The sequence below is a fragment of the Psittacula echo genome (genome assembly GCF_963264785.1).
Source record: "Psittacula echo genome assembly, chromosome: 5".
NCBI lineage: Eukaryota > Metazoa > Chordata > Aves > Psittaciformes > Psittacidae > Psittacula > Psittacula echo.
Genome location: NC_137739.1, coordinates 54250898 through 54277217, shown reverse-complemented (window position 1 = coordinate 54277217; position 26320 = coordinate 54250898). Strand labels below are relative to the sequence as shown.

The 26320-nt window shown below is 45.1% G+C and overlaps 1 protein-coding gene across 1 annotated transcript in view; it reads right to left on the bottom strand.

The window, feature by feature from the left end:
* Positions 1-26320, bottom strand: part of ADCK1 (aarF domain containing kinase 1) — a 79452-nt gene that overhangs the window by 36964 nt on the left and 16168 nt on the right. The window contains exon 4 of the mRNA XM_080620001.1: positions 9741-9944. Within this exon, the coding sequence (XP_080476127.1) occupies positions 9741-9944 (204 nt within the window). The remainder of the gene's footprint in view (positions 1-9740; positions 9945-26320) is intronic.

Below are 26320 nucleotides of genomic sequence, written 5' to 3'. Positions count from 1 at the left end.
TCAGGCTGCATCTCCTCCTTCACCGGGTATAGGACACTAAGTCACCGGAAATGGTCAACACAACACACTGTCACCAGCGTGCTATAGTTCTGTAGGCAATGGAGAGACAAGGCCCACAGAACCAGTACAGTCCATACCCTTGCCTTCCTTTCTGCTCACTCACTAAGAACCGCACAGTGTCTCACACATTTAGCTTGGAGCAGCCAACCTGTAATTCCTGAGCAGGTCTTCATGATTGCAAGGAATAGACAAAGGCCTTCGACAGCATACTCCATTAAGAACCAGCCTCGCAGCTCTTTCAAACAAAAATTTAAAATTAAAAAGGAAGAAAAACAGAAAAAAAAAAAAAAGGAAAAGAATAAGAGGGGTTAGAGGTTTTTCTTGGCAGCCAGGGCAAAGATTCTAGCAGTTCACATAGGACAAGGCAGCAAAAGTTACATGGAAAGACTTCTTTAGTATAATGCCTCTTAACAGGCCCTGGTAATTTTAATTGCTCTACCCTCCTTCCAGCCTTTCTTGATAAATGGGAATAATACTTAATAGACCTGAACCAATCAGTTACATTCAAGAAGGTGTTTGGCAAAATTAGCTTTGTTTTCCACTCACAACTGACACCACCTCAGTTTCATTCATTATCTGAAATGAGCCAACTAATGTATATTTTCTACTAATAATTCCAAATTTGGAAGGCTTGGTGCTGAACAGCCTCTTCCAAGAATGTGCCAATTTGAGATGGAGTGGTTATGTGAGCATTGTAACACAGAAACTCATGGGTTTGCTTCAGCTCTCCTGACACAAGCAATAGGTCATGTGAGCTTATTGCTTCAGTTGTCGCAGGTAGCTTCACAGGTTTGGCTCTGGATGATGCATTTTGTAAAAGAAAGCACTGCAAAGCTTACAGAAAATAAGTGCAAAATGTGCTTAATGTTCACAAACATAACTTGATTTCCAAAGAGAACATGAGAAAACTTCCCCTCTCCCAGGCTTGCCTGCCTACTAGGGACTGACACACTTTGCTAATGGTGGAAACATCTTTGAGACCCCTTAGATCCCAATTTTTGCTTCAATTCTCAAAATGCAAAAGCATGTTAAAAGTGAGGCTTCCCATGAGGAAATTTTCAGTCTTCCCACTCATAGCAGCTTTTTTACAGGGAGGAAAACCTCTGGCCAGGGTTAAAGTGCTTTTATAGCTCAGCATCCTTCCATGGAATCAGGCGCGGTTTCCCAGACAGATCCCAGAAGTGCCATAAAACAGAGCTTATTAGATCACTGCACATCTTAAACATTCATAAAAATGCTGTGTGTCTATTCTGTGCATTAGGAAAATGCAAATATGTCAAGGTCGGGCCCCAGAACTCCTTATTTCATCTTATGTCATTTGTTTCCATCTACAAATAACGTATTGCCAAAAGTCACTAGACTCATTGCATCATGTTTTCAGGTTTCCGATGGGTCAAGAGCCAAATAACTGGGCAGATGTAAAATGATGAAAGAAAACAGGAGATGTTAACCAGGCAGAGTCAAGTGGTATATTAAAAGATCAGTGGAACAGCAGATGACAGGATTCTCTACTCCCTCAGAGAAAAATCAGGCATTCTAAACCCAGCTTGGGTCTAGGTTAGAGCATCAGGTAAGAATATTTCTGACTGTATCAGCAGCAGGCCTTGAAAGAGAAGCCAGGCCCTCCACATGGCAGCTCAGTGCTTCTGCCCCTGCTGTGCCATAAATGCAGAGATTGCTGAGCAAATGAGACACACACCATGTTTGGAAAAAAGAAAGTCTCCATATGCAAGAAGGCCACATAAGGACTATTTTCCCAGTTACAGATAGTATTTCCAGTGATTGTCTGGAACTGGAAGGGTTACCCATGTGCTGAGAGGTGGTTTCTGCTGATGGCTAGAGCACTGCTGTGCAGCACATCTACCACCTCCGCAGGACGTGGACACTGAACACAGCCCAACACAGCTGTGGTGTGCACTGCCAGCCAAGATCTATTTGTATCAGAGCAACACTTCAAGTGTCATCAAAACTCTGAGAAAACTGTGCTGAGGAGAGCTTACCATCTCCACACAAGACACTACAGCCAATGAATTCCATGCAGGTATGTCATACACTAACCCCAGGCACCTAAAATATTTTTTAAATTAAAGAAAAAAATGACACTAAGCATGCAGATCAGAGCCACTCCTTCCCAAGCCATTCCCCGTTGCATTTTCTGATCTCCAATATTGCACTTCCTTGCAGAACTCCCTCCAAATAACCATACAGAAAACCCACTTGTATTGTAAACCTTATTAGACTGAAGGAAGTCAAAGAAGACTATCTTCTCATATCTCCACAAAACCTTCCCTGTCTTAGCAGAGGGGCTTAGAGCACACAGGAAGAGGCTGCCACGAGCAGGACTCAGGCAGATCCTCTCTGAGGACCTCCAAGCAGAGAAAGAAAACATGGAAGGAGGAGAACCCTGTTCCAAAGCTCCCCCCGGCAATAAGAACACCAGGGTGTCCTTGGTGTGACACTAAGGCTCAGTAGCACTGGAGCTTGCAAACGGAGCAAGCAGCAACACAAGGAACAGAGTAAGGTGGGCTACCTGAGCCATGTGAAGCTCCCTGTTTGGTTTTCCTGTCTGCCCTTAGCAAAGGAGCAGTGGCTCTGGGCAGCTGCTGTGCACACAAGAGCTTGGTGTACACCGCGATCTGAGAGCGACTGGGGCCTCTTACTAGAGACAGGGCAGGGAGAGCACAGCAGAGGCAGCAGCAGGACCTGCAGAGGCAGCCGCTCCTGCCTTTCAGTTGAGTAATGCGGGCCCATTTGTTCTGGGTGACATTAATGCTATTCGCCATCCATCTCAGACTCTTTAAATTACCTCTTTATGGCCCAAATCCTTTTCATAATTGATAAAAATCTCTTTTTTATATCCTGAGTTATTGAAAAAAGGTGAAGTTTTTTTATTCCTCATTATAGTTTTAATTCAAATGTGGTTTTCATTGACGGCTGCTTGGAAGCCTGTCAGGGCCTACTGAGAGACTCAGAGGGGTGGATGAAGGGCAAAATCCTCCCGTCCCACTTCCCAGCCCCTCATATTGTCAAGAGTAATGGCTACCACTGCCCAGCATCCACTCTGGTGGGTAGGTAGGAAAAGATTTCCTGTGATGTATATAACACCCACATCATGCAGAAGAGGCTCTTGCTGATCCAAATCTGGTCTTCTCTTGTCTGCTAGTGATGTGTGCAAGGGCCAGCTTCACAGAGCATCCCAGCACAGAGATGCTGGGGTGAGGTACTTAAGGACAGAATCAGAATCATAAGCTATGGGAGACCTGGGTGTTCAGTAGAGCCATTCAGCATCAGTCCCACAACCCCAAGCAATCATGAGTTTGCACTGACTGCCACACACCAGGACTTTTGAGAACACGCAGCCACAAGGCTGTGCAACACAAGAGGAAGCAGGAAGTGTCCTGGCATCCCGGATGGGTTGGACAACAGTGTCAGCATGGGAAGAGACTTTCTGGGGCTATATCAGGATCTGCAGCATCATGACCTGAAGACCTTGTGATCTAGCAGAGTAAATGCATCTTCTCTAGGGCAACATACGGAGTCAACTACAGAATCTTAGAATCATAGAAGAGTTAGGGTTGAAAAGGACCTTAAGATCATCTAGTTCCAACCCCCCTGCCATGGGCAGGGACACCTCACACTAAACCATGTCACCCAAGGCTCTGTCCAACCTGGCCTTGAACACCGCCAAGGATGGAGCATTCACAACTTCCTTGGGCAACCCATTCCAGTGCCTCACCACCCTCACAGTAAAGAACTTCTTCCTTATATCCAATCTAAACTTCCCTTGTGTAAGTTTTAACCCGTTACCCCTTGTCCTGTCACTATAGTCCCTGATGAAGAGTCCATCTCCAGCATCCTTATGGGCCCACTTCAGATACTGGAAGGCTGCTATGAGGTCTCCACGCAGCCTTCTCTTCTCCAGGCTCAACAGCCCCAACTTTCTCAGCCTGTCTTCAGACAGGAGGTGCTTCACTCCCCTGGTCATCCTCATGGCCCTCCTCTGGACTTGTTCCAACAGTTCCATGTCCTTTTTATGTTGAGGACACCAGAACTGCACACAATACTCCAAGTGAGGTCTCACGAGAGCAGAGTAGAGGGGCAGGATCACCTCCTTGGACCTGCTGGTCACGCTCCTCTTGATGCAGCCCAGGATACGGTTGGGCTTTCTGGGCTGCAAGCGCACACTGAAGCCGGCTCATGTTCAGTTTCTCATCGACCAACACCCCTAAGTCCTTCTCTGCAGGGCTGCTCTGAATCTCTTCTCTGCACAACCTGTAGCTGTGCCTGGGATTGCTCTCACCTTGTGTAGGACCTTGCACTTGGCATGGTTAAACTTCATAAGGTTGGCATCAGCCCACCTCACAAGCGTGTCAAGGTCCCTCTGGATGGCATCCCTTCCCTCCAGCGTATCAACCGAACCACACAGCTTGGTGTCATTGGCAAACTTGCTGAGGGCGCACTCAATCCCACTGTCCATGTCACCGACAAAGATGTTGAACAAGACCGGTCCCAACACCGATCCCTGAGGGTCACCACTCGTTACCAGTCTCCAGCCGGACATCGAGCCATTGACCACAACTCTTTGCATGCGGCCATCCAGCCAGTTCTTTATCCACCGAGTGGTCCACCTATCAAATTGATGTCTCTCCAATTTAGAGACAAGGATATCTTGTGGGACAGCATCGAACACTTTGCACAGGTCCAGGTAGATGGCGCCAACTGCTCTACCCCTGTCCATCAGTTCTGTAGCTTCATCATAGAAGGCCACCAAACTGGTCAGGCAGGATTTCCCCTTAGTGAAGCCATGCTGGCTGTCACCAACCACCTCCTTGTTTTTCATGTGAAAAAAAAAGAAAGCGGCTCATATTCCCTTGGGAACAACTTAGATGCTGTAGGATATGGAGTGTAATACAAGACAGCCTACTGAAGGCCTAGCTGCTCTCCCACAGGGCTGAACACTGCTTCAATAGTTTTGCAAATCAGAAGTAAGCATATGTCTCACCAGAGCTTAAAATGATAATCAATAGTTCCAGAAGGAAGGGAATCAGTCCATCCTTCTCCCAGTCACTGGCACAGCAAAGGCTGCCATGCTGTACCAAGAGTACGCACAGAAATAGGAGTAAATAAAGGAGTCTCTTCCATTCCCTCTGTCTTTTCTCATACTCCAACAGTTCGAGGGCAGAGAAGTCTCTTGCTGTGGGGGGATGAGCACCTTGCTGTGGCCTCATTTTAAATCCTTCCCATGGCAGGTTCGCATGGACATACAATTTTTGTCCCTCCCTGTCAAATGGCCATGTAGCATTGCTGCACATCATTGCAGTGACCATGCTCCCAGGTGTGCCTGGGTACATTTCAGCAGTGGATGAATAACATTTGTGTGTACAACCTAGAAAACACCCTGGGAATCTTGGGAGCAATTTAAACTGGAGGAACAAAGAGCAGTACCCTTCTTAGCCACAGTTTTGCTGCAGGGACAATGACTTCTCAGATGAGGAATATCCATTTCTTACTGTGCAGCACTGGTGCCATGCCAGATACAACAGCAGGAATCCAAGGAGAGCAAAGTCCTTTAACCTAAAGCTGGGTTCTCCAAACATCACTGTGAAAATGCATCCTGTTTAACAAACCCAGCAGAGGAGGTTCCTCTACCACATGTGCTTTGCTTACAAATCACAGTCAAACTGTTGACATATCCTGCCTTGCTCAAACAGCAAGCTCCATTACTGTATGGCTGCAGGAAATTTCTTACAAATGGCAAAATAGCCCTTGAACAACAGGCAAAAGCTACAATTAACTGTGGATGAAAACTATGGTCTCCTTGGAGGTGCTGGTTAATCAAGCAATTAGAAACTACTTCCCATTACCTGCATTCCCACAAAGCAGAGCTAAGCTGACATCCTTTCAAATGACTGTCTTTCCAGCTATTTAAGCCCTTTATACAATTTGGCTTCAGTGGAGATAAGACTTGACCTTTGGGCTCTCCCCAGCCTTTTCTTCCAACTTTGAACAAAGCAAGCCCTAGAACCAACACATTCACACACATAATGTGTTCTCCCAGTGGAGCCTGTTTTGCCTCTCAGCCTTCCTGGGGCACAGCAAACTCAACAGAACACACCGCTTCATTTTCATTTTCCACACTTGACACATTTTCACTTTCAGAACCTTGTTCAAGCAAGGAGGATGAAAACAGAGGTGGGAGAGACTAATTCATATCACATCAGCCATTCTTATGCACATAGCTTTTCACAGCTGCTTCAAGGAATATATCCAGAAAAAGTTCAACCTGTGGTATCTCCACCATCTCCCCAAAAGACTCTAGGATCTTGCTGGCGATCGTTTCCAGGAGTCATTGTAAAGATTTCTTTGACCAGCCTCTCCCATGGCTACTACTTGTGTTGCCCTGAGAATCCCCCCACTTCAACTTCTCATATACAACACTCAAGACAATGATCACCTCACACCATCACTTAGCCAAACCACTATGGCATAGATTAGAAAGACAGCATCTACTGACTACTGATTACTTTTATCCCAATCGATTTCTGACAGGTACACAGATTCCCCTCAGACTTAAAACAGGGTTTGACAGGATAATTCACTAATCAGTATATATGATGCTTCTCCTTCTCAGTCTGATCAGCATACATGCCATTTGCCCTTAAATCAGTCCATATAGCTCCCTGTCTCCAGTCATGATGCTGGCTTAGGATGGGAGATCCTCCATCAGCAGGGTGTCACATAAGTCTGTGTGGTGACAACAGGGCCACGTTGAACTGCTGTAAACCTACCTCTCAAGCCCCCGTCTTTGCTGAAAGATCAGCCTCACTGGCATGGTCTACATTTACACCAGTTTTGCCACAAAACCACTCTATTTGTCAAACGTCCAAGCCTCTGATAAGATTGTCAGGAGTAGGTCACATCAGAAGACAGACTATTTCTAATTGATTGAAGATACAATGCTCCTATACACAAAATCGGCTTTTTTTGATTTTCATACCCTTTTGCAAGCTCTTGCCTAATTCGTCAGCTTGTCACATTCCTCCCTAGGTATCTCTGTATTTCCAGTTGCTATTTCTATTTGAGACCAGTGGGGTTAAGCCTAGGTTCTCTCATTTTCTCTTCTATTTGAATTCAACTGCAAGTTCCCAGGTGTGACGCTGGCCCCAACGGGGAAGGTGTCAGGATCCTTGTTTGCAGTCTCCTTTGTCCTAACACTCCACCTTGACTTTCTGCCATCTATATTTCAGCTAAATATATTATATTTAAAATGTACTGAGGATGTAGTTACACTGGAATTAAATTTATTCCTGAAGTAAGCCTATTAAATCCTTTGGGCTCCAGCAAAGACAATGCTGGTGCATTACATTCCCCAAATCCTTTCTGTTTTTAAATACCTTGATTTGGTAACTAATGGACATGGGCATTTACCTCAGCTCTTAATATTGCCCAGTTTCACCAGCTCCTTTATTTCTATGTCATTCTCTTAATTTCTCTCTTTTATCATTGCTCTCTCTCTCATTAGCATTTCCTTTCTACTCCTTTCTTCCCATTTCTACCTTTTTTTTTTTCTCCTTCTCTCTGTCTCTTTAAAATTAAATATTGTCCAGCACTGCCCATGTGGGTGAAGTGAATGCTAAGAGGGAAGGCTGCAGAGGAGACTGGATCTGAGCTGCCTCGCTGAGAATCAATGAGGCATAGAGGGTTCATCTAGCTCCCTGTCCTGGGCTCAGCAGTAGCAGTCATTTTTTCTCCTTCTTAGTAGCTGGTACAGCGCTGTGTTTTTGACTTTCGGCCTGGGAACAGAGCTGATAACACTGATGTTTTTAGTTACTGCTCAAATGTTTACCCTGACCAAGGACTTTGTGAGTCTCATGCTCTGCCAGGGAGGAGGGGAAGCTGGGAGGAAGCAGGGACAGGACACCTGACCCAAACTAGCCAAAGAGGTATTCCATACCACAGCACGTCATGCCCAGGATGTAACTGAGAGTTACCCGCAAGGGCTGGAACACTGCGGGGTGGGGGCGAGGTACCGGTCGGTGAAGTGTTGTATTCTCTTGCCTTGTTATTACCTTTATCATTATTATTATTGGTGGTAACAGTAGTGGTTTGTGTTATACCTTAGTTACTGGACTGTTTTTATCTCAACCCGTGGAAGTTGCATTCTTTTGATTCTCCTCCCCGTCCCTCCAGGAGTGGAGGGAAGAAAGGTGTGGTGGGGAAGTAGACTGCGTGGTTCTAAATGACAGCCTGGGCTTAAACCACGACACTCCCAAAAAGCTGAAAGACACCAGGGCGTATCAGTGGCAGCTAAACATGCACTTTTGAGAAAAGTAAAGGGTCCACCTCGGAGCACCAGCCTCAGCCTCTGAGACACCACACAAACTGAGCCAGAGATGACTGCTGTGGTAATTCAATGGGGGCTAACCTTGGGGTGTCTCTCTGTGGCTCCTGCGGAGGGGAGACTGTAGGATGGAGACCCATGGAGCAGCAGGGATCTGCAGGGAGCAGCCAACCTGCACTGCTTCAACTATTCCCTGAGTACCAGCTGGTACCAGCCATGCTACAAGGTTGCAGTGCTGAGAGAGAGAGCATCTTACAGGTCAGAGGCTGATATTAACTCTGCCATTAAACTGCAGGGAAATACTGCTATTCCTGACTAGACAATACCTAGACCCTTAAACTATGCATAGGCAGAATCACCCTGCACAAATCTGCCCATAATATACCCACTAGGTGCAAACACACCTCATGTTCCCCATACTATGTTCTCTTTACCACACAGACAGCCCAGAACAACTCAAAACAGCCCCACATACCTCTCTGTATAAGCAACAACAGATGTACACGCTGTTTCCCTTCTTCAACCTCCTGTCTTCCTCCCGCTCACATGCACCTCGTCTGCCACTGCCTTCGCACACTGTTGCCTCCTGCCTCCATCTCATGTCAGTTGTGACCCTTGAAATGCCTCCCCTCAACCTGGACTGGAGTGTGAGGGGACCATCTTCTTGTAAGGGGCAAAGATGCAAAGTAGCAGAACATCCTCTCTAAATACTGTGGTTACTTGCGTTATATCTAATGAACACAGGCACCTAGCTCTGATATCAGTGCTGTGAGCTGCTGAGGGTTAATGGTGACACAAACTCCTAGGCTACTGTGTTACCTGACTGCAAGCACTGAAAGTGATTTATGCCATTATTTTCTTTGGGGGTTAATTAGGGGCTCGAGAAAGTAAAGGGCTGTCAGTGCTATCTAGGATTAGTCTAGCCAAGGGAGAAGAGTCGTCCCTCACAGAGCTCTGCTAATATATCTTTGTCCTGAACTTCAACACCTTCAGCTCCTACCCCTCAGAGTTGCAAATGGCCCTCCACCGTGACGTCCAGCAAACCTGTTAGTCTTGGCACAGCCTCTGGGGTATGCTGCTCTGCTGAGTCTTGCCATTTCCACCTGGCAGCTTTCATACCCTTAATCTTCTGTTATCTTCTCTTTTCCTCGGCTTAACAATAATGCCCATCAATGGACAGGGAAGATTTGCATGGCATCCTCCCAGTGGCAGGAGAAGGTGTATCTCCCCTTGATACCTCTTGCAACTGAGAGCCACCAGGGACCTGCTTACTCCTTCCTCTAGCTGCCCAGGGCTTGCTGATGTTTGAGAATCCAACAGAGGCTATGGCTGCCCCTACCTCTTTGCCGAGATCCTCACGGATAACTTGCTCAATCTCCTGCCGGGTGCTCTGTGGGGCCTGGTTGTGCAGCACTTTGAGGGTGCGGGTGTATTCCTCAGGCAGCAGGTAGTCAAGTGCTCCTAGGTGCTGTCCCACCTTGATGAAGGTGCCTCGGTTGACACAGCACAGCTTCCGGAGGCGCTCCGCAGAGCGCAGATGCACCTGCAGGGAGACCAGAACATCAGCCAAGCCCTTTTGCTGTCTGTAATATGCACACACCCACATGGGTACCTTTTATTTGTCCAGTATTTAAACAGACCAAGGATTTCCTTTCTTGATTTTGGGCACCACCATTTAATGTGTCAGGTAAGCATTAGGTCTCTGGCTGGATTTAGAGAGGCCGAAGCAGATGAGGACAAGATACTCCAGAGTATAAGGGGCTTCAACACTTGTTTGTACAGGCTTCATGATCAGTGACAGCACATTAGGTTTTGGCTCTGTCCATCCTTGCACAGAATATGATGTCTAGCCACAGGGCAGCACTGGTTTGTCACTGTGATCCACTGCTACAACGCACAATTTGTCAGGACAAAAGTCAGGACTATAGCCATGTATGTTAGACTCTTGGTGTGAGTGCAGTGAATTCAAGTTAGAAGAAAAGTACAGGTACATCCCAGAAACTTCCAGAAGCTTGGAAGAAGAATCCGTTAAAAATCAAAACTACAGATGTCTATTTGGCAATGAGGAGGACAGTATGTAGACAGTCCTCCATTCTTCTCAGCTCACTCTGACACACACAAGGGAAGACTGCATCCCTCCAGTTCAGCCAGGTCTTGGTCTTACTGCTTACACTGCCAACAAAGTCTGCAGTGACAGTGATTTTAGCAACCAAGAGTTAGAAGACTTGCCAGCTTTGCCCACACTGGCCAAAATGCAGCCACCAAATGACAAAATCCATCACCAACCGCTTGCCTGGTCTGGATTTCAGCTCCTGAGGTTCATTCTGCCTCTCAAGAATTGACCAGCCACCACATCCTTCAGTGACAATGGTTTATTCTGCCTTTATTACTCTCACTAGAAAAGCTTCCTGCCAAGGACACAGCTATACTCAATATTCTTTAATAAACTTCAGATAAGTTTGCCCTAATACATTAATAAAATCTAAGCAAATCAATGACAAAAAAATAACTCCACACCCACCTCCTATTAATGCCTCACACTTGTCTGCATAGACACTCCCAGTTCCTCTAGCCTCTGTGTCAGAAAGTCACCGAAGATCAAATCATGTGCCTGCAGACCTTATCTGCCCAAGATCCTTTGGTGAGGGACTCCACCAAAACATGCATCAACACCACATATACACACACACACACACATTTAGTGGCCATCTTTGCCCTCCATACAAAGCAGTGCCGTGTCACATCATAGGACAGGGCAAGTGTCTCGCATTTGGGAACATGTCAGGGGACAGACTGAGTGCTGAGCTGCAAGTGCACGAAACACAGGCCTAAGGGAGTGTGAGGAGAAAGCCTAATGTGCAAGTCTCACACTTAGCATGCCAGACTTGACAGCCTGATGCACACATACACTTCCCAGGTGGGCATGCATGGGCAAGTGTAATTTGTGCGATGTGAGTCAGCTTCCCCCTGCATATTGCCAGCTCAAAAGCACTCAAAAATACATAGGCAATGAGCATGCCTGAAGTCTCCTGTATTATTGTGCTGCATTTTACACACCAGCTTTAAATCTCTTGCTGTAACAAGCAAGCCTCTGCCCTGGCAGTTTCCCTGCTCTCCTCCTCTGTGTGCAGTGGTGACAAAATCAGGCCAAAAGGGGACAAGGAAAGGAAGCTGTGAAAGAGAACAAGAGCAAGAAATCCAGGGAGGGAATAATGGGATGAAAAAGAAAGGCAGTAGGAGCGAGGCAGCCAGAGCAGCTGGGTAGCTTTTCACAGCACTGGGAGTGCAGCCCATTACAGAGAAACAGCTTTTATGCAGCTCCAGTAATCACCCTCTGCCCGCTGCCTCCAGCTGTGGAGGAAATCACCCTCCAGCAAGACAGGGAAGGGGAAGAGAAGCGGTGGCCAGCCACCCTCCTCGAGGCACTGGGCAGCCACAGCCCATTGCCTTGAGCAACCAGCATCAGGAACCCACCAGCAGGGCACAGTGGTGAGGCTCCTTGCAGATGTGTTCCAAACCCCCCAGCACTGAGCAGGTATCAGCAGAGAGCCCCGCAACCTCCCTCAGGCACAGCAGAAGCCCATCAAATGACCCCAGGCTGTGGCATGACTCAATAGAGCAGTAGCAACCGCGGGGCTGCAGCATGGTGCTGGGCATGCGGCTGGGCAGCCAGCTCAGTGTAGAGGTGCTGGCTCCAATGCACCTACCGCACCACAGGGATCGCAAGGGAGACGGAAAAAACAGGCTGGAAAACCCTGGTAGCTGAGAATGCAACTGACTGCAGACACACTTGGATGTAGGGTGTATCTTCATGTCAGTTACTGCTGAGAAGGAGGTGGAAATAGCTTCTCCTCTACCACAAGGAGGGAGGAAATTTTGGCAGTCCCAAACTTATCCATCTTGTAGAGGACCCAGCTGGCCTCATGGATACAGCAGCCTTGGCCAAGAGAGACAAAAAACATCCTTACAGAAGGCTTCAGGAACAACACAGAACAAAACCCTATGCACAGCACCATCCACCATGCTCTCACAGGTGGCTTGGCTAAAACTCCTAAGACAGCTGCCCTGGCTGGCTTTCTGGACCAGGGAATGCCAGCTCCTGCATCTGCTAGAGAGACAGAAGACGACCAGGCAGCTTGTCTCAGGACAAGGAAATCTATCTGTAGCCCTACAGTTTACAAAACTAGTCATTATTAGAGGCAGAAGTACAGTGAGAATAAAGCAGGATGATGAATGCAGATTCCAAGCTCTCTTTTCTTATCAACCAGATCAGGAATTTTAGCAGAAAAATGTTCATAATGCTATCTATTAATTGCCTGTATCTCCCCAAGCTAGGTCACGGTCCAGACGCAGCACTTGTTTCTCTGACAGATGACCTTTTCCTAGTCACAGGCAAAGTAAAAGTGCCACATTCCCACTACTGTGTCCAATACTGTTAACCCATGTTTCTATCCTACCTTGAAGAAACTGCAGGGTGAACAGAAACCCTCAGAACTGCTCAGAGCTTTTCTCTGAGAAATCTCCCAAAATGTTGCTCTTTGCTGCACAAGCAATACCTGAAGACTCTTCTTATCAGGGAAAAGAGCTGGGAAAAACAGCTAGTTAGACACGAAGTCGTTTGTCTGCATCATGCCTAAGAGTACCCTGCAGAAAAAGGAAGTATTTCATGTACTGAAGATTACTAAGAATAAGCCTCCCTCAGGAAGCACTTCAGATCACAAATGCTGTCTGGAGTGTGTATATGGTTCTCCCCTCAGTCCACATGGACATCTCTTTCCCTTAAAGTCAGCAGGACAAATTCTCCATTGGCCACTCGTGGTTTACATAAACCCTGGGTAGATTGGGATTAACATTGATTATTAAAATCGTTCCATGTGGGCCATAATGAAAGTAAAAACTGCTAGGTATGGAAAGGAGGCATCTCTGGGACAAAGCACATACTCAGCTATCATGGACCTTCAAAGAGACATTTTTTAATTTACCCTTGGTGTACAAGCAGACCTGGCTTCTCAGATCATTTTGATGCTTCTGAAGAAGCCTTTACTCACAGAGACCTTGGCAAAGAATAGCTCTTCAGAGCACCAGGCATGCAAGTGTCGCAGATCAGCAGATGCTAATCTGGTTTTAAAAATAAAGGAATTAATTCAGAAGAAAATAAATACCAAAGTTAAAATATAAGGGTGAACACTTGAGTATCTGGTGACATACCTAGTGACAAAATGGCTCAGAAAGGCCACTAGAGACAGTAAGGTAAGTGGTGGAAGCTACTACTCATACGAAAAAGCCCTCAGAAAAGTCATTCTCACCCTGAAGGGCATATTCATAGCTGGCAAAACATGAAATGAGGATTAGGAATGCAGACAGAAAAACTGAAATGCAATTAGTCAAAGACATAACAAAAAAGTCACCAGAAATTCCTGGTGATGAGTGCTGCCTCCAGGAACATTGTTGTCATGGTTTAAGCCCAGCTGTAAATCAGAACCACACAGTCTCACTCTCTCACTCCCCCCCCCTTCCCCCCCCCGCCCCTGGAGGGATGGGGAGGAGAATCAAAAGAATGTAACTCCAACCGGTTGAGATAAGAACAGTCCAGTAACTAAGGTATAACACAAACCACTACTGCTGCCACCAATAATAATAATGATAAGGGAAATAACAAGGGAAGAGAATACAGCCGCTTACCACTTGCCGACCGATATCCAGCCTGACCGAGCAGTGATCTAGCCCTTCTCGGTAACTGCCCCCAATTTATATACTGGGCATGACGTGCTGTGGTAGGGAATACCTCTTTGGCTAGTTTGGGTCAGGTATCCTGTCTCTGCTTCCTCCCGGCTTCCCCTCCTTCCTGACAGAGCATGAGACTCACAAAGTCCTTGGTCAGAGTAAACATTACTTAGCAACAACTAAAAACATCGGTGTTATCAGCGCTGTTCCCAGGCTGAAAGTCAAAAACAGAGCACTGCACCAGCTACTAAGGAGAAGAAAAATGACTGCTACTGCTGAACCCAGGATAATTGTGAACACAGACATCTCACAAAGGACGTCGGGCTGGATTTCACCCAGAGCTCAGGGCTAGAAGGGCTGTCCCTCTTCTCACCTCCATACCAGAGAGCATTCTTGCACAGGTGAGCAGTAACAGCTCCACACCATGCGATGCCCACCCATGAGACCTAGCAAGAGAAAGGAGGCACCCTCTCATGACATCACACCTGTACCACTGTGTCCAGCTCTGGGGCCCCCAACATAGGAAGGATGTGGACCTATTAGAGCAAGTCCAGAGGAAGGAACACAAAGATGACCATAGGGCTGGAGAACCTCTCCAGTGAAGACTGGCTAGGAGAGTTGGGCTTGTTCAGCCTGGAGAAGAGAAGGCTCTGTGGAGACCTTAAAGGGGGCCTACAAGATATCTGGAGAGGGACATTTTACAAGGGCATATAGTGATAGGACAAGTTCAAAGAGGGGAGATTTAGATTAAATATTAGGAAGCAATTCTTTACTGTGAGGGTGGTGAGACACTGGCACAGGTTGCCCAGAGAAATTGTGGATGCCCCATCCCTGTAAGTGTTCAAGGAAAGGTTGGATGGGGCTTTGAGCAACCTGGTCTAGTGGAAGTGGGGTTGGACCTGGATGATCTTTAAGGTCCCTTCCAACCCAAACCATTCTGTGATTCTCCTGCTGCAGACAATTCCCTGCATGGGGCAAGATGCTGAGGAGAAGCCTGCCCATTGCTACTTATAATGGAGATACACTCTCCAGGACTGCATTTCAAGAAAGAATTCTCCAGAAAATATGTTGGAAACTTTAATCATATAAAAAGTATAGATTAATTCAAAAAGCAGCCAAGATGCTAATAATTATAATAAAACTGGGATCGCATATTAAAACTGTCAGCTTCCAGAGGACCAAAGAGGAACAAATGTTGCCCCATTTTTAAGAAAAATCCACAGTAATCTAGGAAATTACACTCCTGCAAGCTTTTATTCTGTATCAAATAAATTAGTCGAGACAATAATTATAGAGAGTACTAAAAATCATCTAGCTAAATGTGGTATGACGGAAAAAAGCCAACAGGGATTTTGAGAGGAAAAAAATAATTCTTCACCAGTCCACCAAAATACTCTGAGCACGGTAATGCAACAGCCAACAGAAGAGAAAAGGGAGATAATTTAATGAGATTTTCAAGTGGCTTTCAATAAATTCCATAACAAAGAGTGAAAAGAAAACTGAGTAATTACTGGAGAAGATGCAAGAACATCACATGTTCATTTTACCCCATTCCCAGCTCAGAATTCCCTCTCTGCAACACCAAGCCCAGCGCTACAGACAGCAGCAGTGAGGGACTTTCTAGTTAAGCCAAGACTGCAAGTTTGCAAGTTTTGCAAGCTCTGAGCGCTTTCAGATAGAGTGATACTGCAGAAGCCCTGTCTATGTTACCACCCGCAATATTGTCACTTCCAGAGAGGCTGAACTAGCACTGGAAACACTGAAAAATGTGATGGAAAGGGAAACAGGTCCAGGTAGTGCCCATGAGGCAGAATGGGCTGAAATAGGTTCGCCTGCATCACTGTCAGAAGCAAACAGCAGAGTGCCCCATTACACTCATTCTTATGCCAAGGTTCAATTTCCCTTAATTTCCCTTTGCTAGTGATCTGGCAAAGGAGAAAACGGTGCAGTGACAAAAATTCCATGAGATGCAACAGAAATTATTCACCACTATGAAGAAATTAGCTCTGCCAGGTCCCTACCAATGACAGGTGAACAATCAATATCTGGTAGATCACCCTCAGCGTAGATGGCTGTAAGGTTACACATATTGGAAGGTGCAATTTATCCCATTGGCACGTGCTGATGGACTCTAAATCAACAGTAGCCACCCAACACATGCATCACATTGCTGTGGACGGCTCAGTGAAGGCACCTGCTCAATGCACAGTGGGAATCAGAGAAACCCAAACAAGCTGTTTGACTGTGTTAACAGAGAAAAAGAGAAAAACACTACCAAAATGCCATTGTATAAATTGAAAGCACAACCTCAGCTTGGGTTCTGGACATCCCACCACAAAAACAGGTACAGGAAAAAAAACCAAGAGGATAGAGAAGGACAAGGAAAATATAATCATAGACTTGAAAAGAGTCTATAAAAAAAGAGATCTGAGATGTTCCAGGACTGTTTAGATTAGAGAATTGATGCATAAGAGAGAGGAGTGATATGAAATAATGAAAACAAAATCTCCCATTTCTAGTTCCAACCTCACCAAACAGGAAATAACTTGACATTCCACAAAACAACAACCTTTTAAAAGTGGGGTATTTTTTACTTCCCATTTTGCACAGTACAGCATTAACCAGCAGCACTCACTGTCAGAGGACAGAGAAGCCAAATGTTTAATGGAATTCAGAAAGGCTTTAGATATTTATGACAGAACAACCATATGAAATTCTATATGGAGCTTTTCATCTCTAAAAGTGCTTTTACAAAGCTCTTTACAAAACTCAGGATCACTATCCCCCATTTTACAGACTCATAAGGACATTGTATGTAATAAAATGTCTAAAGGGCTTTAAACAGTCTTGCTCAAGGCATCAAGACAAAATTACCCTATTGACTGGCCACAGTGAGAGACATAATGCAAACAGGGTGCATCATTAAAATCTTTAAAGAACTTATTTGGTGTATTTGGCTCCCACATTCTGGTTAAATCAGTCACCCCTTCTGCTGGGGTTCAACCTGCTTCCAAGGATCTTCAGTATTTACTGAATTACCTGCCATTGCAAAGACTTGGGACATTGGTGATGGACTCTTGCTTTCCTCCCATGGCACAGCACAACTGCTGCTTATGGTCTTTCATATTAAGCCTCTGGGATGCTGGGAAGTGTGTGGAAGCATCTAAGGCATATATGCTGTCAGCCATCCTGGATGAGACAGCTCTTCCAGGAATACCTGCAGTAGCAGGAGACTGGACTGGAAGAGCCAAGTTGTCACTTCGATTTCATACAGAGGGAAGAGAAGATGTCATCACACCTCTGTAGTGGGTATCCCTAAAATACGGTAAGTCAGGGAGGGAGAGAAGACGTGTCAGAGAAGATAAGAGAAGAATCTGGCCACAGCCCTTTTCCACTCCTGATAACGACATGGCCACATGCACACAACTGGTAAAACTACAGAACAGCTTTAGATAACCCAAGACACCACAAACCAGAGAGAAATGAAAGGATGTCCACCTGAGTGGACAGTGACACTACCACAGTGACAGACTGAAATCAAGTGCTATGCCAAAAGACCTGTGAAAATGTTTAGGAAGTACATAGCCACTGGTGAAGTAAATAGGGTACTTGGGTGTTTTAAAAACAGCAATAGAAAACATAGAACCCATTGCAATGACAGCATACTTGCATCTAAGGGGATGTTATCTCTTTCAACATATCTATATAAGCATACAGTTAATACAAACTATTATAGCCTTCACTATCAGCTTGGTAATCAAACTGACTGACAGCAGGGATGCTGCAGGGAGACACACAATTCTAAATGGAATTGTTATTGCCTCCTTTTTGTATTATCTTTCCTGCCTGCCTTTTACAAAACCTCATTCCTAGGTACATCCAATATTTCCCATTCAAATGCTTTCTTACACTAATACTAACTGATCATACTGCTGATCACGGACACAACCTCGTCTTTGGAACTGGAGTAACTCCTGGTGCAATGTACCCCACTATCTAATAATTCATTGTTTGTGTAAATTATGTACAACATTCCTAAAGATTTACCTATGGGTCTCTGCCCATATGACAGTAGGGCACTCTATATGTTCCCCCTTAGGCAAGAACATTGTTACCTTTTCAGACCTATACTTTTTAGTGTCATGGTTTAAGCCAGTCGGCAAGTCAGCCACGCAGTTTCTACTCCCTCCCCCCCTGCCAAAGGGATGGGGAGGAGAATCGAAAGAATGTAACTCCCACGGGCTGAGATGAGAACAGTCCAGTAACTAAGGTATAACACAAATCACTACTGCTACCACCAATAATAATAATGATAAGGGAAATAACAAGGGAAGAGAATACGATACCGCCCCCGAAAACAAGTCCAACAGAGCAGTGCATGCCCTTCTGGGTAACTCTCAGTTACACACTGGGCATGACGTGCTGTGGTATGGAATACCTCTTTGGCTAGTTTGGGTCAGGTGTCCTGTCCCTGCTTCCTCCCGGCTTCCCCTCCTCCCTGGCAGAGCATGAGACTCACAAAATCCTTGGTCAGGGTAAACATTCTGACCAGCAACTGAAAACATCAGCTTTATCAGTATATTCCCAGGCTGAAAGTCAAAAACACAGCATTGCACCAGCTACTAAGGAGGAGAAAAAGTGACTGCTACTGCTGAACCCAGGACATTTAGTTAGCTCCCCCTGGTGCAAACCTTGGTTAAAAAGGTATCCCCCTAATTTCCAATTTTGACTTCCATAGCTCAAAATAGTCCTAGCAGAGATCAAGATCCTTCAGCAATTCTGGCACAAGTTGATTGCCCCTGGGACAGCAAGGAAGTGAGAAGGGAGCTTTATAGCCTGCAAAGGATAAAGATCAGAGATGATTCCCCAGATTAAAGCGACAATTTCTTAGCTTCTCAGTTTCACAAACACAGGAACAAAGAGTCACACAACTAGCAGGATGGCCAGTGAAGTCTGTGCAAATGGAAGGATATACACAGTAAGTCTATGTCAGGCAGCTGAAATCTGGTGTTGGTGCTGTGGCCTTGTATGACCAGTGCTGAAGGCAGCTGAAATTTAAGCAAACATGTTTCATGATTTGTGCAAAACTTCCCTGGAGATCATGACTTTTTCCAAACCCAGGTGAGCCCATTTCATGTTTACAGACACGCAAGCTCCCACCCTCCAAGCCATCATCCGCACACGAGCACACACAAATATTGATCTCCTATCTACACTACACATGCTCCCACGTTCTTCCCGCTAATACCTTGATTCACAACATGGCTCCTAATAATCCATACACGTGACTAAGGGGTGGCCCAGCAACAAATCCTCAGTTTGAGGTGCCACTTGGTTCAGGAAACATCTACACTGTGCTGAAGTCCATCTCTTCAGCCAGTCACTTCCCAAGTTGCTTTGGAGAGGAGGAAGCAGCATTGCTCAACCACAGCACAGAGTACCAGCAGTCACCTTGCTGAATCCCACCTTTACTGGCTAGTGCATACACTACCAGCACCAATCACCTGCTTGTGTTCCATCTTCATTTTGCTCCAAGCTCGGTCATTTGTGCTCTGATTATCTCTCATTACTGACGACCTTGCTGTAATGAGTTTTAATCTGCCTCGTATTAATTAGAAACATTTTCATTAGCCAGCTCAATTTTAGGTAAATAGCTAATAGAAGCAACTGAGCTGCAATTAGTTATCTGTAGGGCAGTTTAGGAGAAAAATCAGAAGGGAACAGCTGTTTCCCCTCTAGACACCTCTGTGATATAATGCACTGTTCTGTCCAAGTCTCCTGAGCAGGAAGAACAAGAAGCACAAGGAAGGGATGGTAACATGCTAAAATAACTTGGATGTACCACTTCTGTGGCAATTACCTGTCTATTCTATAGCATTACATGTCTATTCTCTCTCACTAACACTTTCAGATCAAACTGCTGAATACAGGAATCAGAGTTAAACTGATAACCTACAGACATTACCTCCAGTGAACAAGGTTCTGCTCTTGAAGCTGTTTTACTCTGTGACTGTACAACAGCTCCTTCACACAGGCTTTTTTTGGGGGGGATGTACACTTACCTGAATGGTATTTACGCATGAGGATCAGCTCAGATGTACATGAGAAGAAAGGACCAGATGTATGTATACACAGATGTATACTACTTGCAAGCCAGCAGATTTCCAAAAGTGCCTTCAGTGCCTTATTGTCCTGATAGAGTTGGTGTACAGAGATCTGTTCTGCACTTCATTGCAGAGCACCCATGGGGAACAGGAAGTAATTCAACAGCATACTGCAGAAGGCACAGAGACATTTACAGAAGCTGCAGTGAAATTAGGCACATGTCTCGATCCATTGATCACAGTGCCTGCAGCTCCTGTTATAGAGGCAGGTGAAATTATAATAGATTTGACACAGCATCTCTCAAAATCTTGCTAACAAAATTAATCCAACTCAGCTTGGATCAGACTGTGTGAGATGGCAGTGAAAACAAGCTGAAGGGCTATAAACACACCATCTTACACGCCCTTGTGTTTAGCTGTAGTGGGGGGCTCCCAGCCACCAATCCTATTAAGCCCTGTTTTATTTGAAATTTTCATCTGCTGTAAGAAAAAGATCAACCAAGATATGTGTTACATTCAGGAGCGCTCCCTAAACAGGAGCTGCTGACACACCCTACAGAAACCATAGACTATTGACTGAACAGCAAGAGATGATGCTGTGCAGCAAAGATGACCTGAAGGGAGAACACTCCTAGACAGCTGTATCTATGGGAAGTGAGGGCTGGTCCTGGGTCATGGGGAGGGTGGGAAGAATAGCTCAAACAGGACCACAGTAGGAAACAGCTCTCCTTGAAGCTCATACAGTTATGGCTATGTATAGGGAGACTTTGCATGAGGGAGAGGGGTGTAGAGATTGTCTCTTTAGTTCCAAAAAGTCTGAAGTCCCAGATAGAGCAGGGAGAGCAAAACAAACAAGGACCAGGAGCCACTGCAAGACAGATCAATCAGCATGGCATAGAAGAGAAAGAGTTTCATGATTTCATAATAAAACAAGATGGTTCCAAGAAGGCTGACCTGGTCACATTTTCCAGCTACTCAAGAGGTCAGACACTGTAAACACAAAGTGAAACACACGGAGTGTTACTAGGGTTCTTAGTGAAGAGGTGGGAGATGAGATTAAATGACTATCAAGGGAATATGTTCAATGAGGATGGATATCTGATAGCCTCTTCCTTTAGTCCCCACACCCCATCCTGCAATAAAAAGGAGCTGGAAAAGCCACGGACTCCACAGGAAGCACCAACAAACAGAAGATACACTGAAAAAAACACTGAAAGGTGAGGTTTACCAGGATGGATGGCCCAAGCACTGAATGAAAGATGGAGAAAGCTCATCTAAGTCTCATTTAGTTCAGCATCTGAGGGTCAAGACAGGGTAGCTTCACACAGTCTGCTCTCCTAGCAAGGGTGCGCATGGAAGAAGAAGCGCAGAGGCAGCCGCTGCAGCTGGAGGGGAGAAATCGTCACATCCACTTTGTCAATGCTGAAGAATGTGGGCTGACATTTTTCTCTTCCCAACAGTCGAATCCCACCCTACCAGCTGCACGTCACAGCTGACCTCCAGTCAGGACCTATCTGAGTCAACATCAGACAGCTGAGCCGTGCAACAGCAACTTCTCCCCCTTGTACATATGCAACTTCTCGCCTGGCAGGTGACTCCAAGGCTGGGGAGCAGAGCAAGCGAGCCCCCTATCTTACAGCCACGCAGATGGGTACTAGCGTTCAGCTTGGTCACAGAACCCAGAAAGAAGTGTTTCCATTGCAGTCTCTCTAGAGATCTCAATAGAGCCCCTTACGAAATGGACAGAGGCAGATTCCTTTCCCCTTCTTTAATCTGAGAAACTCTGACCTTTAAAGTACACATCTCTTCCCACAGACACAGGATGCCTGAAGAGGAAAGAGACAGTAACACATGAAATACCTAGAAGTGATTAAATTGGATTGACGAGGAAGTCAAGAAAGATAACAACCATGGGATTACGCTGTCAATTCCAAAAAACTGCAGTGACTGTCATAGCAGCACATCCAACAGACAGAGAGTGGCTGCGGTGCCAGTAAGTCATCATCAATGGCAAAGCACAGTTCTACTTTCAAAAGTGCCTGTATTGGAAAAAAAAAAGAGTAAAACCCAAAAAGTGTTCCCTTGTTACTCAGCAGGTCTATGCCCTCCTGGGTATCAGCTAGAGTTGCTGACTTCAGTCAAAAAAAAAAAAAAAAAATATATATATAAATTATTCCAGCTTTTTCATCCCATTAACACTACGCAGCTGCACACCAAGACAGCCAGCCACTGTCTATTAGGATCCTGGCAATGTCACCACTATGAAAGACTGAGCTGGCGTCTCTTCTGATTCATACATAATCAATAGACTTGTTATACTGAAATTAGAAGGTCAGATCCTTCCTTGCAGCCACTCCTGTGCTTTCTCGTTGAAAACAATAGGTTTGTGCAAGTGCCAATGGAGGCAGAACTTGGAAAACATGGGTGCCACTGGGTGCCAGTGAAGGTAGCATTTGGCCTACTGGATCTTTACAGCTGCTAGAAACATAGGCAACAGACAGAAACTATATTGGCTTTGAGAGTGCCACTTTAAAATAGCATGAAATAGCAGTTCAATAAAGTAAAACATATGAATATTTGACATGGCACCAAACTGAGATGAACAAAAGGAGAGCCCAGGTGAGGCCACATGTTGGTTATTCATTATCTAGAGTAGATTACTTTTGCTCCCACGATAAGCAGAAGAAATTACCCCCAGCAGTACCAGAAGCAATTGCCTTTATTGCAGCTGGTATCACAATGAACAATATTGCACATCTCCCCTGCACTTCACTATGGCTCACCATGGTTATGAAGGGAATAAAACTAAGGTCATCCTTATATACAATTACATATTCAACGCTTTGCCTTTTCCATTGCCAGTTGTTGAGTTTTCCCTCTCATCTAAGAGATGAATGAGCATCCACGAGGCAGGGATGCTGAATTTGTAAATGTCAAACATATTACAAGAACCTAGAGTAAAATAGTCAGTAAAGCTGTTGGATGTCTTGTCTCATTCTAATTTTAAGAAAACAAGAGTGTCCCTCCACCTGCAGACTCACTGTCAGCCATTGTTTTATTTACAAGGAATTGGGTGCAGCAGAAAACATTACCAGTGTATGGGGAGCTGGGCATACAGCCAAGAACAAAAGGAGTAGAAAGCCTCTACCTTCAAGTTGCCTATCCCATCCACATCAAAGTGACTGGTCAATATTTAAGAGTGGTCCAGCCTAGTAGATTATAAACTAGATTTCTGCACAGTTGCCTGTGAAGGAATATCCCTACCCTTATTCCCCGACCTTTCAGAGAAGCAACTGCAAATAGCAGGAAATGGGCTCTATCAAGTAGAAATCTACAGATTTTTTTTTCCTTGATTTAAAAGATGCTGATTACAACAGATCGCCTGAGCAAGTACCCCAAGGGGCAGGGTAAAGGAAGGCTGGTCCATCACTACCCAGTTATAACTTCCCTGTGAAGAAAACTGCACATCAGGCAGCATTTTCCACAACTTAAAAAAGAAAGCACCATCGAGGCATCCAGAGGTTTCAGTCTGAATCTCACATAAGCAAAAGTCAAGGCTGCTTTAACAAAACGGGTAGAATCCGGTATAAAAGGCTAACACTGGACAAGAACAAACAACGACATTGTACTGGAGATGACAGGCAAGAGTCAATCTCCATCAATAGGCTAGTCAAAGACAGCTAATTTCTATCCTTGGCTAGAAGGCAAATAGTAAACTCAAGGCAAAAGGCCTATCACAAAGGCAACTGGTGCAAAACCTGACAGAAAAATAATACTGACAAAGATCCTCCAACTAATCAGACCTTGCTGGCAAAATACATTCACTGCAGATAGTCCCAAAGACAAAATTTGCATGCCAAAAAGGACCATAGAGAATTAGCACTACACAAGATGGATGCGAAGCAAAACAATGAAATCAGATGTTAGCAATCCAAAAGTAATGCTATCGATGACTCCTAGCCTCAAGTATTTAATATTAAAGCATTTACATACTCCACACAGAGATACAGAGATCCCAGGAAGAAGGATGAGGTCATAGTGAAACTGAGAGTTGATAACAGCACGTAGGAGGAGATGGAAAATGGGATAAACATGGTTTTGATTTGATCGCTGGAAAAGAGTGGAGCTTCACTGTTCTCTCAGTAAGGAGATCAAGGCATGCTGCACACTGATTTCCTCTGAAGGTTTGTTCCTTTCCTGGGCAGGGACAGAACGCTGCATGTACAAGCACCTGGCTGAAGGTGGTCAGATGGGACTCCAGTCCCAACTAGAGAGATCCTTTCCCGAGTCATTACTGCCTGATGACTTGAGTGAGACATCAAAGAAGGCAACACTGAGAACAAAACAGGCCTTCTCCAGGAGTTTCTTTAAATCTATGTTACGCCCATTCTGAAGCCTAAAATGAGCTCCTTTTTAATTGTGTGCTCCTCAACACCTGAGATTCACTCATAGTAGCCGCTCATCACTCATGGATTCACAATAGCCACTCAACTATGAGCTAGATATCTGTTTCTTTGAAAGCACAATTACCAAGTCTATATGAATTGCTGTGCTGACTGCACATAAACTGGGTGAGCTTCTAAATACAGCCATTAGCAATCCAGATATTTCAAACTCCTCCTTCCTTATGACAGAACGCTTCAGTCACAGGGATGAAGGGTGCCTCAATCATCTCCACTATAGGAAAGCAGCCATCTATGGTCCATATGACAGCTGTCCCCAGAGAGCATCCCACAAGAATGATTTGGGGCAGGCAGTTTGCAACTTCCAGGGGAACACAGGCAGACAGAACGTCGCTGGCCACTGGGAACTCAGCCAGTACATCAGATCTGACCTCCTGAATACAGTGAATCCTTAGTGGCAATAAAACGGTCCAGATAATGAGTTTGTGTCTTGTTATAAAATCCATCAAAGCCACAAGTCCAGCATTCCTCACTTCCAAGCCTTCCTGATGCTGCTCGACCATGACTCAGACAAAAGACATTGGTCCAATATCAGCAATGAAGACAGCCTGTCCATATGGCAATGCCCAGACTCAACCTCATTTTGGCACATGATGTTGAGAAATCAAAAGCTCAATGAAAGCAAGCTTGGAAACTCACTTTATACTCTAGTCCTCACCTTGCAAATTCCCCATCTCCAACATTTATGTGTTGGCTTACAGAGAAGCATGTGCTTCCAGCATTTATACAGGAGCTGTTGGATTGTACTACTCAGTTGCCTGAAAAAAAAAGAAATCTCCTCTGTTAGCCTATTAATCTGTCATAATGAGATTCTTCATAATTAATTTGTCCCTAACAGTTGCTTTGCATGGTAGCAAGAGAATATTTCAGGAATGGCAATTACCTCTGGTGTCAAGACGATGAGGAAAAAAAATGTTGAACCACCAACAAAATGCAGTGCCTTCTCCACTCCCACCCGATGGTGGGTGACAGCACCGCACATCGGAATTACAGTGCGGTTAATTACTAAACATGTGGCAGTTGAGAATTCATTTCCCCTCTTGACATGAAATTTGATGAACAATGCAGGTGGAAGGAGGGGCACCTGCCACTGGGATGGGAGTAGTGTGGGGAAGTGGTCTTATCTATATGTTGCTGCTTCTTTAATTTACTTTAATTACACATATGTGCAACAATTGTAAGCAGTGGACACTAAAGGAACTTTTCTTCATTAGCTACACATACACCCAACCATTTTGCAAAAAGACAGAGCTTTACTTTTTGGTTGTTGCTTCACTTGAATTTAGCATCCTTCAAATAAAAATCACATGCCTGCATTATTTCAAAACTAATGTGAAATATCATGAGTTTCTAGTCTGTTTCTAAAAGGGTAAGTTCCTTGGGCTGAGAGCTCATTGGATTTCAGAACCTGACACCTGACTTCCTGGAGTGAGATTTCCAGGAATTTAAGTTAAGATATGCGAAGTGTGGAGCTTGTCTCTCCAGTCGACAACAAAGTTCTGCCAGAGCTGGGAATCTTACTCCAAAAAGGGACTGGGAAGGAGAAACCTGCTGACTTGACCGCCATTGACACAGGTGTGCAAACTCATAGCCTGGGAGAGCTTTTCTGCCTGGGGTTGGCATTGAAT